The sequence below is a fragment of the Erpetoichthys calabaricus genome, chromosome 5, assembly GCF_900747795.2.
Source record: "Erpetoichthys calabaricus chromosome 5, fErpCal1.3, whole genome shotgun sequence".
Classification (NCBI taxonomy): domain Eukaryota; kingdom Metazoa; phylum Chordata; class Cladistia; order Polypteriformes; family Polypteridae; genus Erpetoichthys; species Erpetoichthys calabaricus.
In genome coordinates, this window is record NC_041398.2 from 175,858,023 (window position 1) to 175,874,752 (window position 16,730).

A 16,730-nucleotide genomic window follows, 5' to 3' on the forward strand; every position below is an offset into this window, starting at 1 on the left:
CGTCCCATGGGAGAAAGACTTTGCGAGACTGTGCTCATAAAGCTTATCGAGCCGTTTCTATACAAAGCAGAACCATAACAACAGAAAACTTTTTCACATCGCTTTCGCTGTCTAATAGACTGCTGCACTGCAACACAACTCTGCTTGGCACTATAAATAAAGTGGGACTTCCACCTTCAGGTAAAGTCATTTCAGTACTCAAGCAATTCTCCACACTAGTGTTTAGATCTGGAAGTGTCATGCTGACAGTGTATGTGCCCAAAAAGAAGAAGTCTGTCTGCATTCTCAGTACCATGCACCATAACGGGGAGTTTATACAAGATCAGAAAAAAAACACCAAGTTCAAATGACAACTCATGTTCAATTGACATAGCGTTTTCTAATAATGACGTTTTCATGCATGGATATGTGTGTGCATGTGTGAGAGAAGCCAAAACAGATTTAATGTCATTCAAGTGGTTACTGGAATATAAAATAAACACATTCACAAAGGTATAAAGAAAGAAGTGTGTTTTTAGTCAAGAATAAAACTGAATAAAAAGAAGAAACGATCCACCAGCATTTGTGTGTCTGCTTATATCCCTTCAGCGATATCTTTTACAGGTAGCAAATTTTACACCAGGTGTTACAGACTCAAATCAAATGTATGTTTTTATTATATAACAGTAGCTCACTACTCAAAATAGTAATACTCCAGACTCGAACTCACAACCTCTTGATTACAAGACAGCAGTTCTTACCTCTGCACCAGCCAAACAGGCATGTCAGCTGATATTTGGGCTTGAGTTTTTACTCATTGACAGCAACATGTAAATGGAATGATATTTTTTTCTTTGGATATATTCTTGAATAAAAGCACACTTGTTTTGTTATAACTTTTGTGAAAGTGTTTATTTGATATTTGGACTTCAGTCTTCACACATTACACACTTCACTTCAGCATTTCATCATTATTACAGTAAGATGAAAAATTTTCTGTTTTAGTTATGTGTTTAACATTTCTTGCCTACATTTCCTGTCATCCTACATTTACCTAGATTGTTCTAGACATGTAACACACATGAAAAGTATGTATCCCAAATAACGATCTGAGTTGACTTCAGCTGCATCAATGGGGGGAAGAGAGAGCAGGCTGCCTGCTGCCAGTGCCAATCAGCACATTTGCAAGACAAAGATGCTGATGAGGAGGTGCAAAGGAATTTAAGGTGGCACGGGATTATTATTTTTTTTGTAGGCTTCAGGGATTCTACTGTTAAACTGTCATGTTGCCAGTGATTATAATTTGATACAATGCTGTAATAAGTTGATTGTGTTATACTGATAAAAATATTGAAATAAATGTCTACCAACGGTCTTCTTCCTTGATTGTCACTCTCATGGACACAAACATAAAAGCTATATTTGATAGAAGATACTTTTGTTGAAGGAAATGCAAAAATGACACAACGTCAAAAATCCTTCTGTTTTATACAAGCTTGCTTTTGCAGGTTCTGGGCACCCTTTTAGCCACTACTATAAGGGATAAAATAACATAAAGGAGCATTCTTAAACCTGCTCAATCAAATGCACAGCCACTGGGGTCTGGAGCCCATTCTGGCTGTATTGGCCACAAAGCAGTAATCTGCAGAGTGCCATTCCACTGCAGTGCCGACCAATGCACTCACCCAACTCCATACCTACACTCCTGTTTTTGTTTTCTGCTACCTTTATTAGCTTTCTTTCGTTCTTTTAGGCCACATGCTTGACCTCTCTTCTCTCCAGTTTTCCATTAGAATTTTACTTATGGGTTTTGGAGAAAAAATATAAAGCAGCAAACTATGGCTCTCCCAGCAGTACCTGCTGATGTAGTTGAAGGACTGCCTCCTGTTTTGTTAAATGAGCCACGCAGCAAGGAGAGCAGTTTAGCTCTCTTTTATACTAGCAATCCACCGTAATACTAGTAATCACTCTGTCTTTCTCTCATGTATTGTTCCTACTTCAGTATACTGGATAATAAGTCCAAGGATGGCCCAAATAAGGTTGTATAAGAGCCTTACCAATACTATCACTTCTACCCACATAAGTATTTTTATCTTTTAAATTGTGTCCCAGTAGTAGATGAACATGTAGGTCCATTTCCAAGTCTGCATTCACATACCCCCATTTTTAATAACATCATTCTCCCCATAGCAGGCATCATTACACTTCATGATATTTTTGATGGCTCAGGGCTCAAAACATTTCAATCACTGAGGTCTACATTTTCTCTTCCATTCTCCTCTTTTTTCTTTTATCTCCAAGTTCAGTCTGTTATCAGGTCTTGTGGTCTTCTGTTTTTCTCTTATCCCCTTTTTTCATTCTCTGTCCATCAGTGCAGCTTGCGGCTTTTTAAACAAGGCCGCCTTCAAGTCACTGTCTACCCCTCCTGATTGGGACCTGATTTTTAAATAACACCACTTTTGCCTTCAGAAATTCCAATCATTACCATATGCGGTTCAAACTTATGTGCTGCGTGTATTTCACTCTCAGTAAATGCTTTGCCATGAACCTTTCTAATGATTCTCTTTGTTTTCTTTGGAATGTTCCCGTGCTTTAGGACTAAGAACAGCTTGTAAACCACCAGCCAAGTAAGGAATAGAAAGAAAGTCAGCTATCATTTTTGATGCAAGTCATGATAGTATTTATAACATGTTCATAATATTGTAACATGTATTAATGGATTCATGCTGTGTTTTTATCCCACTGGAAAAATATAAAAAATACAAAATGTTCTGTAATGGAGGATAAGCACTCTTTAGAAAATTTGACAAGTCTGATGTGGTACTCATGATGATAATTTTCCTCCATGTTTGTTGTGGTGGCGAATTTAAGTCCTCCCCAAATTCAGCAATACAAGGAGAAATGTGTGAAAGGCTATTGAAATTACAAAGAAAGCAGTTAGCTCTAGTGTACTGGTCTAAATTAAAGGGACATGAGGATAATCATCCAGCCAGTTTAATGCTGAAAGATTTTGTGGATCATAATGAATGGTCTCAGGATATTAAAATATCACATCTAGAGTTTGGTGCTAGTATACCTCTTTATGTTACCCCCCTTGGCTTTTACTAATGCCTTATGTAGATCTTAGTCAGCAAACACTACTTAAGGAGTCTGAGGGTATGTGATGTATATGGCTACAGTACTTAATAAGTATATGCAAGTTAAATATTATGGGTGTCTTCAAATATTTATGGATGGTTCAAAAACTGAATTTTGGGAGTACTGGAGCTTCAGTGTATATATACAGTATATATATGTTATTATTTCAGAATTATATTAAGAAAAGTTAGTCTGTTAACATATCAGTTTTTACAACAGAACTAATTGCTATTTTTTAAGTTTAGGTTGGGCTGAAGATGTACACCCTGATTTAGTGTCAATATGTTCAGATTCATTGTCAGCTCTGAGCAGTTTAAAATTTGGTAGATCAGAAGTACAGCCAGATATTTTATTGGACGTTGGGCAGCAATTGTAGAAACTGCAGTGTTGGGGTGTATGTGTGCATTTGGTTTATGGTTTGCATTATGGTTTGCAGCTTATGTAGAGGCAGAGGGAAATGAGATTGCTGATCTTCTGGGAAAACACTCTCTGAGGAGTAAGATCATTGATGTAGCAGTGCCTTTACAAAAAGGACAGGCAAAACAGATGATTAAGATATCCCTTAGGAATATCTGGCAGAATTACTGAAATGAAGGGAAAAAAGGAAGACACCTGTTTAACATCCAAAAGGAAGTGAGAAATCAGTGACTGGGTGGTAATAATAAAAAGGAAAAAGAATACTGACACCACTTAGAATTGGACATTTGGGATCAAATAACACATTACTTAAAATGAATAAACATGAGACAGGTTATAGCAGAAGTTGTATTAAGCATGAGACTGTGCAGTGTGTGTTATTTGACTGTAAGTTTATTGCTAAGGTGAAGGAGTTTAGAGTTACACAAGTGTCTGGAGAGTGTTTTAAATGGACTTGTCATTACGGAACACATGCATGTCTATTTGACTTCTCCTTTACAATAACATGAGTTCTTTTTTTTTCTTTTCCTGAATCTTCCTGTACACTGCAGCTCAGTAGGTTGTAGTATTGCACCTTATGTTGGTTTGCCAATCACTATAAAACACTAGAAGAAGAAAAAGAAGAAGAAGAAAAAAATGGGGTTGATCAATTAGTAACAGAGTGAAAGAAGGCAAGGCACACCAGTCTTTGAGTGAGAGTGAGCTTGGGGGCTGAGCTGTTGGCTGATGATACCGAGTGTACTGAGGCTCATGTTAATCAATGTAGGCTCTTGAGTCAAATTTTGGAGCAGCTGTATATTTTGAGTGGGTTGTCACAGAGCCCTGGTTTTGTTTTTTTTTTTTGTTATTTTTTGTGTTTTTAAATGTAGATAGTAAACCCAGCAGATTGAGTAAATTTGGGTAAAAGCTTTCAGTTTTTTTCTTCACTTTGTTTATTTTTCTTTCCTGTATGCAACAAAGAATTGCTTTATTTTTGGCATACATTTTTATTTGAACCATAATTTTAATTACAACTTTTTCTTTACCAAGAAATTGAGTTCTTTTTAATTAGCATATTGAGGACAAAAATCTACATATTTCTGTACCTCTGCCGGTCTAATCTGTCTTGTGTATCCTTTTAACACCCTCAGCCTCAAACTAATTCCATATCATCTGCTGCCACAGGTTGCTTGTGACAGTTAGCAATAGGCTGGTGTGGTCAGTCTTTCATTTTACGCTTTTAGCAGCGTTAGAGGATGGAGTTGGATATTGAGTCATGAAATTCTCTGGTCTGTCTTGGATTGTACAGTTTAATTCATCTGTTTTCTACACTAACAGGGGTGTGGTTTCAGTGGGACAGCCATTGTTGGAGTGCTTTTGTTTTTTTGTTTTATGGGTTTTCCTTAGATTTTACTATTTTTAGTACTTCTCAGTTTTGTAATATTATATGTGGAAAATGTATCATTTCAAAAAGAAAAAATTAAATTCTTAGTCCTGTTATTTTGTTCTGTGCTTTAGTATCAAGCCACATGTTATCTGTGCTTTTTTTGTTGTTTTTACTTACTGTCTTTGTTTTATTATGGCTGCTTCAGTGGTTGTATCAAAGATTGTTTTGGATTTAGACTCGAAACAGTGATTCTTTAAGTTTTGACTTATTTCTCCATGCAAAAAATGAATGTTGCATTATTGCAGGAAAGGCACCTCAATTCAATAGCATGTAACATTGAGTCACGTGGGGTTTTTCTGCTGTAAATCTTTGACTGAGAAACAACTTTTTTGAACATTCCTATTTTTTTTTGTTAGCTGAAATAGGTGACAATAAAATGATGTTAATTTCTATGTATTCTATGGATAGTGTACCCATCTTGGAACATACTGACTTAAGCTTGGTTGACAGCTTTTACCATTTAAACCACCTCCAAAAAAATTCTGAAAGGAATTGTTTCACATTTTCTATGTTGCAACCTTGTACTAAAATAATTTAAATTCATTTTTAGCCTCATCATTTAATACCTTAGAATGACAGAACAAAAATAGGATTTTAGAAATGTTTGCAAATTTATTAAAAAAAAGAAAGATAAAAAGAAGTATCCCATTGACGTGAATATCTAAACCTTCACTCAGCACTTCATCTAAACACTTTTGGCATTTGATTAGAGGCTAGAACTTTTATAGGAATGACATGACAAGATTTACACACCTGTAGTTAGGAATCTTCTGCCATTCTTCTCTGCAGATCCTCACAAGCTCTGTCAGGTTGGATATAGATTGTAGGTGTATAGCTATTTTCAGATGTCTCCAAAGATGTTCTATGGGAGTCAAGTCCAGGCTCTGGCTGGGCAACTAAAGGACATTCCCAGACTTGTCCCTGTCACTCTTGTGTTGTCTTTGCTTTGTGCTTAGAGTCACTGCCCTGAAGTTTCTCTCATCTCCACAGATGTTTTGTGGAGCTCAGCCAGAGTGACCATTGTGCTCTTGGTCACCTATCTAACTATGGCCCTTCTCACATGATTGCTCAGTTTGACCTGATTGCCAGTTGTATTCCAAACTACCCTCACTTAAGAATTATTAAGGCAACTGTGCTTTTAGAAATCTTCAACACTCTAGGATTTATTTTTTAGGAACTTTCCCCATGGTCTTCAATATTTTTGTCAAGGCTTGTGACTTTAAGACTGTTGTCATATATACAAAGAGCATGAAGGAATAATAAAAACTGGTATCATTAACTGCAATAAGAAAAAGTAAGACAGGATAAATCCACGCATACAAAAGGCTGAAACACAGCTTTGTTGAGCCTTTATCATATGTTCCATTAAACATGTTTTAAAAAAAAGACATGCATATCGGGACTACAATCACAGCGTACCCAACAGCATTTGTGTTATCTTTCCTATAGTTGAGAGAAACTGAAAATAATCCAGACAGACTTCAAAATAGGTCGAGTTAGGCCAGGTTTATGCTTCACGTGATGCGATACATGCTCCAGCGGACACTACTGCTACGTAAGCATTTTACTGTTTATACTTGGCGCATGTACTTTATGTAAATCTGGAAGATTCCCCCAGGTGGCAGTGCGAGATATCATCATGGTGAGAAAATATTTGGCTTCGCTGTGTTGTGAATTGCCTGAAACATCCATTAAATTCCGAGGACACCTTGCCACAATATCTCTGAAAAGGATGTTTAATGATTACATTCATTAATCCGGGGATGTGCCCATTCCAGTAAGCATCGGCTGTGAGAAAGAAACAAAATCCCTGGATGGGGCACAAACTCATCGCAAGGTGAACACAAGCATACACACACTAGTGTCATTTTAGCGTCACCAAATCCCCAAAACTTAATGTCTTTGGAAGGAAACCAGAGCACACTGTGGAAACCCACCAGGAAAACATGCAAACTCCAGGCAGAGAACATAAGGGACATGACTCCATGTGAGGCAGCAGCGCTGCCACCGTGCCACCACAGCATGTATAATTATTTATCAGTATTCATTATTTAAATTAACGGCTTATTTGTAAAATGTAACATACATAGTTTAATGCATTTCATCATGAAAATGATATCAAGTATAAATCTATGGATTCTAAATGTGCAGAGAGCTGGAATATCATAAATGTAATTTGTTCTGTGTAGCATTTGCTGCTGTCAGTTTAGGAGGAAGCACCAGAAGCACATAGCGATTAACAGCTGGGTCAGTTTTAAGATGACGTTTACAATGGTCTGCTTTAATGATAAAGTAAACTACGAGGTTAAAGTGGACATTTCAAGATTAAAGCCGAAATTTCCACTTTAATCACTAAATAGACCTTTTCACCATGCCCTCAATTTTTTTCTCTGTGGCTCAAATATGTTGCCATACATTCTGATGCTGTTGTGAAGGTGCAAAAAAAAAAAAAAAACACAGAAGATGGTATGTGATACTTTTAAAATGCACAGTGTCATTACGTTGGGGAATAGGCGATGCTTGACTATAAAAGCACCACAAATGCGTTTGTATGTTGGCATTTTGCTTTACCACATCGAACCATTCATCAAACATCGAAGCCGTAGGATCTTCAAAGCGGCTTTCTGTCACATTTAGATGTGACATTCCGACTTTTATCACATTGCGCCCTCTAGCTTTTTGCTGGTACTGCAACTCGCGCACGCGTCACGTTAATTTCTGAAGATGTGCTCAGGGGACGCGTCAAATGAGTGATGGGAATGCATGGGAGGCATGATGCACATGCGTTCTGAGCATGAAGTATAAACGAGCCTTTACAGTACTTTCAAGAACACAACAGAAGTGTTGGTTTAGATTACACTTTTAAATGAAAGTGTTATGTAAATGCTAAGTATTGGGGTGATGCTGGAGTTGTAGAGGGATTCAAAATTTTGTCTAAGAGATTTATAATGATTCCCCAGGTGATAAATGAAACAGTTGTCAAGTTAACTTTAAGGGTCTTTTTAAACAACAGGATTTCACCCTACATTTGTTAAATGTAATCTGATCACTAAGGCTTCTTTTTTAATAATGGCCATCTAATGCCATGTTTCAAAAAAAGGAGTTTCTAATTTCCACTTTATTGATTCACTTAATCAATTATTGTTAGTTCCTAATGCTCTGTAAACAATTGTAATTTTACACTTGTTGGAATGATTTTTAAACAAAAATAGGTGTCTCTTTAAGTTGAAGACTGACTTTGTAAGAGACTTATTTCTCTATTGATAAACAATTTTAAATATGATTTTCTGGTCTTGGTAGTGGCCATACAACCACACCAGTGTTAGAAATTATGCTAATTAAACAGATCTCTTCAAGCTTTATTTAAGTACTGACTCATGGGGAATGTTTAGTATTCCAACAGAATCCTTGAGTAAAGTGCCACCAGAGGGTAAGAACCTCAGAAAAATTAAAAAATGTAAATGACCCAGTAGTCACTGTACTTATTTTTTTGTGATTTGATTATCATTCCTTACAGCATGGAGTTTTATTAATTATTGACGTATATATATATATATTTCAGGAACAGAAGGAGCAGTATTTGGTCATTCTGTGGAGACTCCTCATATCCGAGCAGAACCTTTTCAAGATCTGAGGTAAGATGTATATCCAAATATATATTCACAGTTAAACATTATTATATAAATAATTCTTTATAATGTGTGCACTATGGCCAGCTGTTCATCCCGGCCAATACCCCCACGCCGCTAGATGGAGCCCTTCCGGCAGGATGGAGGTGCCCCAAATTCCACCAGGGCATCATGGATATTGGAGTTTTCCTTCACAGCCCTGCTGGATGCCATGGGGGCCACAAGGGGACGCTGCAGGGAGGCTCAGAGACTTGTATTTGCCCTATAACCCGGAAGTACGTCCTGGTCACAGGGACAGAGGAAATGACGTGCTTCCGAGATGAAAAGAAGAGCTTTTGATCTGACGCGGAAGTGTTAGGAAGTCACATGGACTGAGGGTTCAGCAGCACTTCCGGGTCAAGGACTATAAAGGACTCTGGAAAATCCCAGACAAACGAGCTGAGTTGGGAGGCAGGGTGGCTAAGCGTCTGGGAGTGGAGGATTGAGTATTGTTTATTGAGTATTGTGGAGTGGAGGGTGCTTTGTGCAATGTATTATTCAAATAAATTCATAATTTTAACTTTTATCCAGTGTCTGACATATTGTCTGAGGGTTCAAGGGAGCGAGAGTGCCCCTATCTGTCACAAATGGCGTAGCTGGCAGGATACTCTGGCTGTTGGTTTGGCAGAGGACCTGTATCTAAAAATTTCTGTGGACATAGAACCCCAAGAGGACAGCGTCAAGACTCGCAGAAAAATCAGGAAATTGCCACAAACCCCGTTTTCCAAGACCGTCATGGGGAAAAAGAAGAACAAGGAAAGCGGTAACACAAGCGGAGGTCTAGCGCTCGGCATTACCTGTGCTCAAGACGAGCCATGGAGCGGCTACGCGCTTCGGGAGAAGCATCCGGAAGAGGACAATTGCAATGAGGTATGTGCCGGGAGCAAACTTGAAAACCTATTTAAAATAACGCATTTTGTTCCGTGTGCATACCTCCCAGGGGTCCATCCGGAGGTTCTGCGGGAGGCAGGAGAGAATCCTGAAGACGGTGGTGCACTCACAACCATGGAGCCAACGAGCGAGAAAGACTTCTGCATGTCGGGTGCCAGCAACGGACACGTGACCCACCCCGAAGGATTGTGGGAAGGAGAAGGTCAGTGTCCAGCTGCTTGTGGCTTAACCCAGGAAAAGACGGACTTGGTTTTTCCTGAAGGGGAAGGAGGAGGCGAGCGAAGCACCGCTCTCCCTACAAAAAGGTAAGGAGGTCTGGGAAATGACTGATCGGTCCGTCGATAAATTGAGACAGACGGATCGCAGTCAGCCAAAAGCAGCACCGTGGACCTCCAAAAAGAACTTCAAATCCCAGGCTTCCTTGCGGAACCCGTCAGAGCATGTGCCAGGAGCGGGCGTGCTCATTGGCTCCCAGTCGGAGGGTAAGGCTAGTGATCTACTGAGCATACCTCTGGCTGAATTAAATAACTTTTTGGACGTGCGCGAGCTGGAGAAGTTGCTTCAGCCCATGCACAGTTTCTTACAGGTTGTGCAGACAATCCAGAAGATCGTCGTGGACTTGGGAGCAGAGGCTGAAGCTCCTATAAAGAGACTTGACGAATACCTGCGGCAATCTTCTCGGGAGCCGCCTGTATTAATTAATTCGGTGGTACAGGTAAGTGAGACCCGTACTGTAAATCATAGAGGGACGCAGTGTGGACCGGGCCCGCGATTAATTAGTAGCAGGTGCCAAATCACTGCAAGCCCTACACGAGAGTATGGAGTGATGACAGAAGGGACGGGGAAAGCACCGATTGAGCAGGAGCAGCTGAAAAGTGCTGTCTCCCGGAGTGATGCCGGGCTGAAGATGCCGCCCGAGGTCAATTATAAATCAAAAGGGGTTCAAACAGGGAAGGGTCTCTCTCTGACTAATAGAGAGACTCAGAATGTGGGAAAACCCCAGATTAAAAAGGAGATCCCAAATGAGAAACGGGGGTCTCCTGACATAATAGAGAAGGGAGCTGAGAGCTCAACTGCGGCGGTGGAACCCTCCTCAATGGACAAAGGGGCGGAGCAAAAGGTCCCACACTGTTTCCAGTCACGCAGAGGGAGACCAGTAGGAGAACGGCGGCTGTGCTATGAGTGCTGCCGACTGGGCCATGTATGGCGAAGTTGTCCTGGGAGGACTAGGAATGACAGTTCTTATTTATATAATATTCCCCCAAGGTTCTCCCGGGAGTTTTCTGGACATCGCCAAGGCTCGACCAATAGCTCCTCCTGGAGGACGATGTCCCTCGTGGGGCTGGCCGCTTCGAACTCTGGTTCTTCGCTTTTGTACTGTGGACTGTGGCCAGCCGTTCATCCTGGCCAATACCCCCATGCTGCTAGATGGAGCCCTTCTGGCAGCATGGAGGTGCCCCGAATTCCAGCAGGGCATCATGGATATTAGAGGTTTCCTTCACAGCCCTGCTGGATACCATGGGGGCCGCAAGGGGACGCTGCAGGGAGGCTCAGAGACTTGTATTTGCCCTATAACCCGGAAGTATGTCCTGGTCACAGGGACAGAGGAAATGACGTGCTTCCGAGATGAAAAGAAGAGCTTTTGATCTGACGCGGAAGTGTTAGGAAGTCACATGGACTGAGGGTTCAGCAGCACTTCCGGGTCAAGGACTATAAAGGACTCTGGAAAATCCCAGACAAACAAGCTGAGTTGTGAGGCAGGGTGGCTAAGCGTCTGGGAGTGGAGGATTGAGTATTGTTTATTGTTTATTGAGTATTGTGGAGTGGAGGGTGCTTGGTGCACTGTATTATTCAAATAAATTCATAATTTGGACTGTTATCCGGTGTCTGACGTATTGTCCGAGGGTTCAAGGGAGCGAGAGCGCCCCTATCTGTCACAAATGTCATAAGGATAAATGGAATGGGTATGAAATTGATGTGTTTGATATTTAACAAAACACATCAGTGATAATAGCTATTCCAACACCTTGCAAAATGTTTATGGAAACTAAAAAGATGTGCTGTTTTCTTACCTGAAGAAAAGCGTTTCAGTCCAAGGGAAACATGCTTTTTGGTGCAGTTATCATTTTCATATTTTATAGATAATCCTGAGAGTTTAAGAGCAGAAGTCGATGATGAAAATTAACAAACCACAGGCAGAATGGCAAAATCTGTACACAACCATCTTCCAACTTCAAATACTGTTCCAAAATGTGCATTTAAAATATGTGCAACTAGTGCAGAGCTGTGTCAGCATGCATCTGCAAAAGAAACATTTTAAAGGATATTTCCTTTTTGAAAAGGAAGGATAAAAATATAACATTTTGGCTGTATAGCCTTCACCAGGTGTGAAAGAAACAATAATAATGGACATGTGATTTATTTTCAGTGCATTTAGATTGTAATAGTAATTTTTGTGTGTTGTTCCTTAATGTGCAAATTGCCCTGTTTAAGAGTTATGTCCATTATACTTTCTTGCTTATATCCCATCATTTATTCACGAGTCTTGCTATGACTATAGAGTCTAACCCTAGATGCAATTCTATGCTTGAAGCATAAACATTGGACTCCCTCTTCTCCTGACTGTTGCTATATTTATTTAAGTAATGTGGGGTGGGATTCACACTGTGGTGGAATTTGGTGGGGGTGTAGTTTGGATCAATGTCTGAATCTTCTTGAATTAAGCACAATTTGTATGAGACAGCATTGCACAATTGGGTAAAAGTAATCTGTATGTAACAGGTGAATCCCAGCTCATGTTCTGGGTAAACTATTCAGCATTTCATGAATTCCTCTTCACAATGGTGTAAGTGCTAATTAAAAAGTGTTTTGGCTTCAAGCACATAACCAACACAAAACAGGTATGCTTGTGGTAATTTTTCGGACATCCTTTGCTTAAAACCTAACAAGCTGTAAGGATTGTGATGCCACGCTTTCATTGTCCGTACTCAAACTTAGATTCAAGATAAAGCAATATTTTGACCCTCTGCTTCATGGGAGGTTTCTGGACTCTATCAGATTGCCTTAGGAGACAGCATCTTGGTGTTATCGGTGTACTACTCTACCTAAACTCCCCCACTGTCCCTATATCAGGTTGCACCTGATCAGGTGGTTCATGGCAGAAGTGTGCATCCCATAAGGGCTGTAATTACATTTTTGGTACGTTTGATTTCTTTGGTCTAATGTTGGTATTTCAACACACATCTATATCTTTCATCTATGTTAACACTGCTTCTACATATGACAACTTTAAAAAAAACAAGAAGAGGGCCTAAACAGCCACTGAGGTCATGTAAGAAACATTATTAATGCATTGTATACAATGGCTTATATTTGTCACACTAATGAGAATAAAACAAGGTAAAATGAGAGAAAAGATGGTGTCAATGCACAGTAGAATCGATTCAGTGTGTCTCTCTATGTAAAATTCTATCTTTTCAGGTGATATACATTTTGTTAAAAGATTCAGTTTTTCTAATAAGGCAGATGTGGTGAATTTGGCACACACATATCAGATAGTGGTTGTTGTTCAGTTTGTAGATTGACCTGCCAAAGTATAAACTTATTAACTTATTTGGAGGAATAAATTGTAAAAAATGATTAAGATAATAGGGTTGGCACCATAGTTTTCCATCTTTTTTATTACTGGACCCATGAAACTGTTTGTTGTACAAGTAACTTTGAAGGGTGTTTGCTTGTTCTCAACATGAGTGTGATTGTGTAAGCACAATCATCATAGCTCAATGATCTGTTTTCACCAGAGGTCGGAACCAACATCCAGTATATTATGTTAGTATTATTAGTTAGTTATTAGTTCCTAGTTATTAGTATTAAGTAGGTAGAATGACCAGCAGGGGCTGGGTGGTCTTTTGGCCTAGAAACCCTACAGACTTTTTTTTTTCCAACTTAACTAGTGATTTTTTTCTGTCCATCTTGGTCGGCTGACCTTATCATTGGACTGTCATTTAGAGACTTTAAAAACAATTCTATATTTAAGGACTCTACTTCTCTGAATTGTATATCTATATTATGTAAATGTGAACTATTTATTTTTATTATTCTTGTATAAAATATATATATATATATACAGTCGACCTTTGATATACGACCAGCCTGACATGCGAACAACTTGCTTTACGACCAAAATTTTTGTTTTGAATTACGACCAACATCTTGCGTTACGACCCGAATGCGGTCACGTGTGTCCACTTGTGCGATTGTAAACAAATAGCCAAGAGCGTTTGTAAGCGTCAGTCGGAGTCCAGATACATGTGTTTGTGGACGTAATTTCTGTCAGTGCAGTGATTTAAATAATTTATTTCGATAATTTCTAAGGAAGGAAGAGAAGGTAACGAAGGTAAAGAAAGCGATCACAATTGAAATGAAGAAGGAAATTGTGTGGAAATATGAGAGTGGCGTTCGTGTGACCGATCTCGCTAATATGTACAGTATGTTGAAATCCACCATCTCAACAATTTTACAAAGAAAAGATAACCACCTTCCATTTCATTCTCCTCCTTCTTCCTTCCTGCAAGCCAAAGATATCAACTTACTGTAAATGGTGAGCACAGTATGAAATTGTTGTTTCTGGTAGGCTAGGCACTTTTTATAACTTTTTGGTTAGTACATTAGAAAAAATATTGGTGTTTTTGGTAAATTATGCACATTATACAACTCTTGTCTATTAAAAAAAGTTAAGTAAGTGTTGCTGTGGGCAGTTCAGAACACATTAAGGGCATTTCCATTATTTCTTATGGGAAAAATAGTCTTGACTTACAACCAACTTGAGTTACAACCAGCCCTTGCGAACGAATTGAGTTCGTAAGTCAAGGGTCCACTGTGTATGTATGTATATATATATATATATATATATATATATATATATATATATATATTGCAGGTAACTATTTCTTTATCTGTTTTCATTTTATCCATATTCATTATTCACCTGTAGTTAAAAGACCATCTTGGAGAAGCTTGGGCTGCTGCTGGAAGAAGTGTTGGTGAGGCCAGCAGGGGACACTGTGGTTTGAAAGTGGACCCCAATGCCCTAGTGCAGTGAAGGGGACACTGTGCTGTAAAAATGGCGTTGTCCTTCAAAGGAGATGTAAAATTGATGTCCTGACTCTCTATGGTCATGAAAGATCCCTGGTGTATCCTGATGTCCAGGCCAAAATGCCCTCCATGGTCTAGTCATTCTGGCCCTCTAATCAAACCCTGTTTCTAACTAGCTATCTCTTTCAGCACTTCACCACTTAATAGCTCATGTGTGGTGAGCGTACTGGCACAAAAATGGCTGCTGTAGCATCATCCAGGTGGATGCAACAAATTACGTATAGTTAAAGTGGCTCCAAACTCACTATGAAAATGCTTTGAGTAGTACAAAAAGGCTAAAAATATAACAAATTATTATTATTATTATTATTATCATGTAAAGCAGTTTGAGCTACATCCTTTGTATAAGAAATGTGCTATAGAAATAAATATTGTTATCTTGACAAAAAAGGACATTCTTCATTTTCCTCCTGCATACATTGTCCCATCTATTTTAAACGTATATTGTAAATATTTCACTTATTAGTTTTCTGTTAGAGTCTGAGTTAAACATTTAAAGTTGAATGTATTTAGGTGGGGGAAGTACATCAGACCTTTTCTGGGTTTAATAATTTGTGCACAATAATTAATTAATGCACTTGATTCAATCATTTTTATATAAGGATAATTTCTGAGTGGGTGGGTTGAATTTAGTTTATTTTTTGGGAGCTTAGTATTGGCTTTCTGACTCTGACACAAATAAATAAATCATAATTCCTTTTTGGTTGTTACAAGAATCTTGGCCTGCCTAGGTTTAAAGCACCTGGAAGGCTTACAATAAATCTTGAGTTTGAATAGAAACCACTTTGTGATTCTGTAATTTTCTCTTTAGGTATTAAGTGAAACAGTCTTTTGTTAATAGACATGTGGAGTATACTATCTAATCATAATTGTGAGAATCAATAAAGCCTGGAGATGCTTGATCACATAAAGTCATAGTGAGGAACAGCAAAAGGCTCAAAACTGGGAGAGCAAAACTAAACGGGCAACCAAGAATCAAAAGGCAAGACGCTAATCAGAAGTTGAAGGCATAACGAAGTACGAAACCTCAAAACAAACCTAGTTCTATGGAGAACTTTAATAAAAAACTAACAACAACAACAACATTTATTTATATAGCACATTTTCATACAAATAATGTAGCTCAAAGTTCTTTACATCAGGCATGTCAAACTCACTACCATTGGTGGGCTGCTTCGACTGCCATACGTGCATCAGCGGGCCGCACTGTAACATATACTATTATACAAAGTTCCTGTAGCTTTCTTTCCAATACTGAAAAGTTTAAAGAAAAGCAATTTATTTCCATAAAATCTCCGTACAACAGCGTACAATTAGAGTCTTAGTCTCTTAGCTAGGTCCTTATATTACTATATTATATTCATTATATTATATTCAATGCTTATATAGGAGTCTTACAGTGTGAGATCTATTTCTTTTGTCCCGACACTTGGCATCTCTTCTAAGTAACCAGTTTGTCAATATCAGGCTTGAAATCTTGTGCAGCTGCAACTTTTATGAGGGGTGAAAGGTGCTTGACGGTAAGTCTTGAGCGATGTGGGGTTTTAGTAGCTTTCATTAACGGAAACAATTGCTCATAAAGGTAAGTGCTTCCGCACATAGGCAATACTCTCGATGCCAACTTAAGGATCTACACATACGAGGATGGCAGGTAAGCATACAAGCCTGGCACACCAACTTCGTTGTATTTTGCCTTCAGAATAGAATCTGACTGCAGTTCAATCAATTCCATTTGGATATTCTCAGGCGCATTCTCAACGTTGTAAGAGTATGGTGACGTAAACAGCGCAAAGTCCTGTTCGTGTGAACTGAAATCACGAAAACATTCACTGAATTCATTGCTGAGTAATTCAAGTTGGAAAACAAATCCTCCAAAAATCTAATTTTACTTTACTAAGTTTACTTCACAGTTTATATTGTAAAATAAGCCGATATGCAAAAAGCCCCCAGACCTACACTAATTTTACAAACTCAAAATCACAAAAATTTGTTAAACAACTCACCCACTTCTCGCGTCCACTTCAGATCTTCAGCTGTAGTCTGCACTAACTGTTCGT

At 38.9% G+C, this 16,730-nt stretch overlaps 1 protein-coding gene across 1 annotated transcript in view; it reads left to right on the top strand.

Moving 5' to 3' along the window:
• LOC114652066 (zeta-sarcoglycan) overlaps positions 1-16,730 on the top strand; it is a 595,628-nt gene that overhangs the window by 500,775 nt on the left and 78,123 nt on the right. Inside the window, exon 5 of the mRNA XM_028802246.2 lies at positions 8,523-8,595. Coding sequence (XP_028658079.2) covers positions 8,523-8,595 — 73 coding nt within the window. The remainder of the gene's footprint in view (positions 1-8,522; positions 8,596-16,730) is intronic.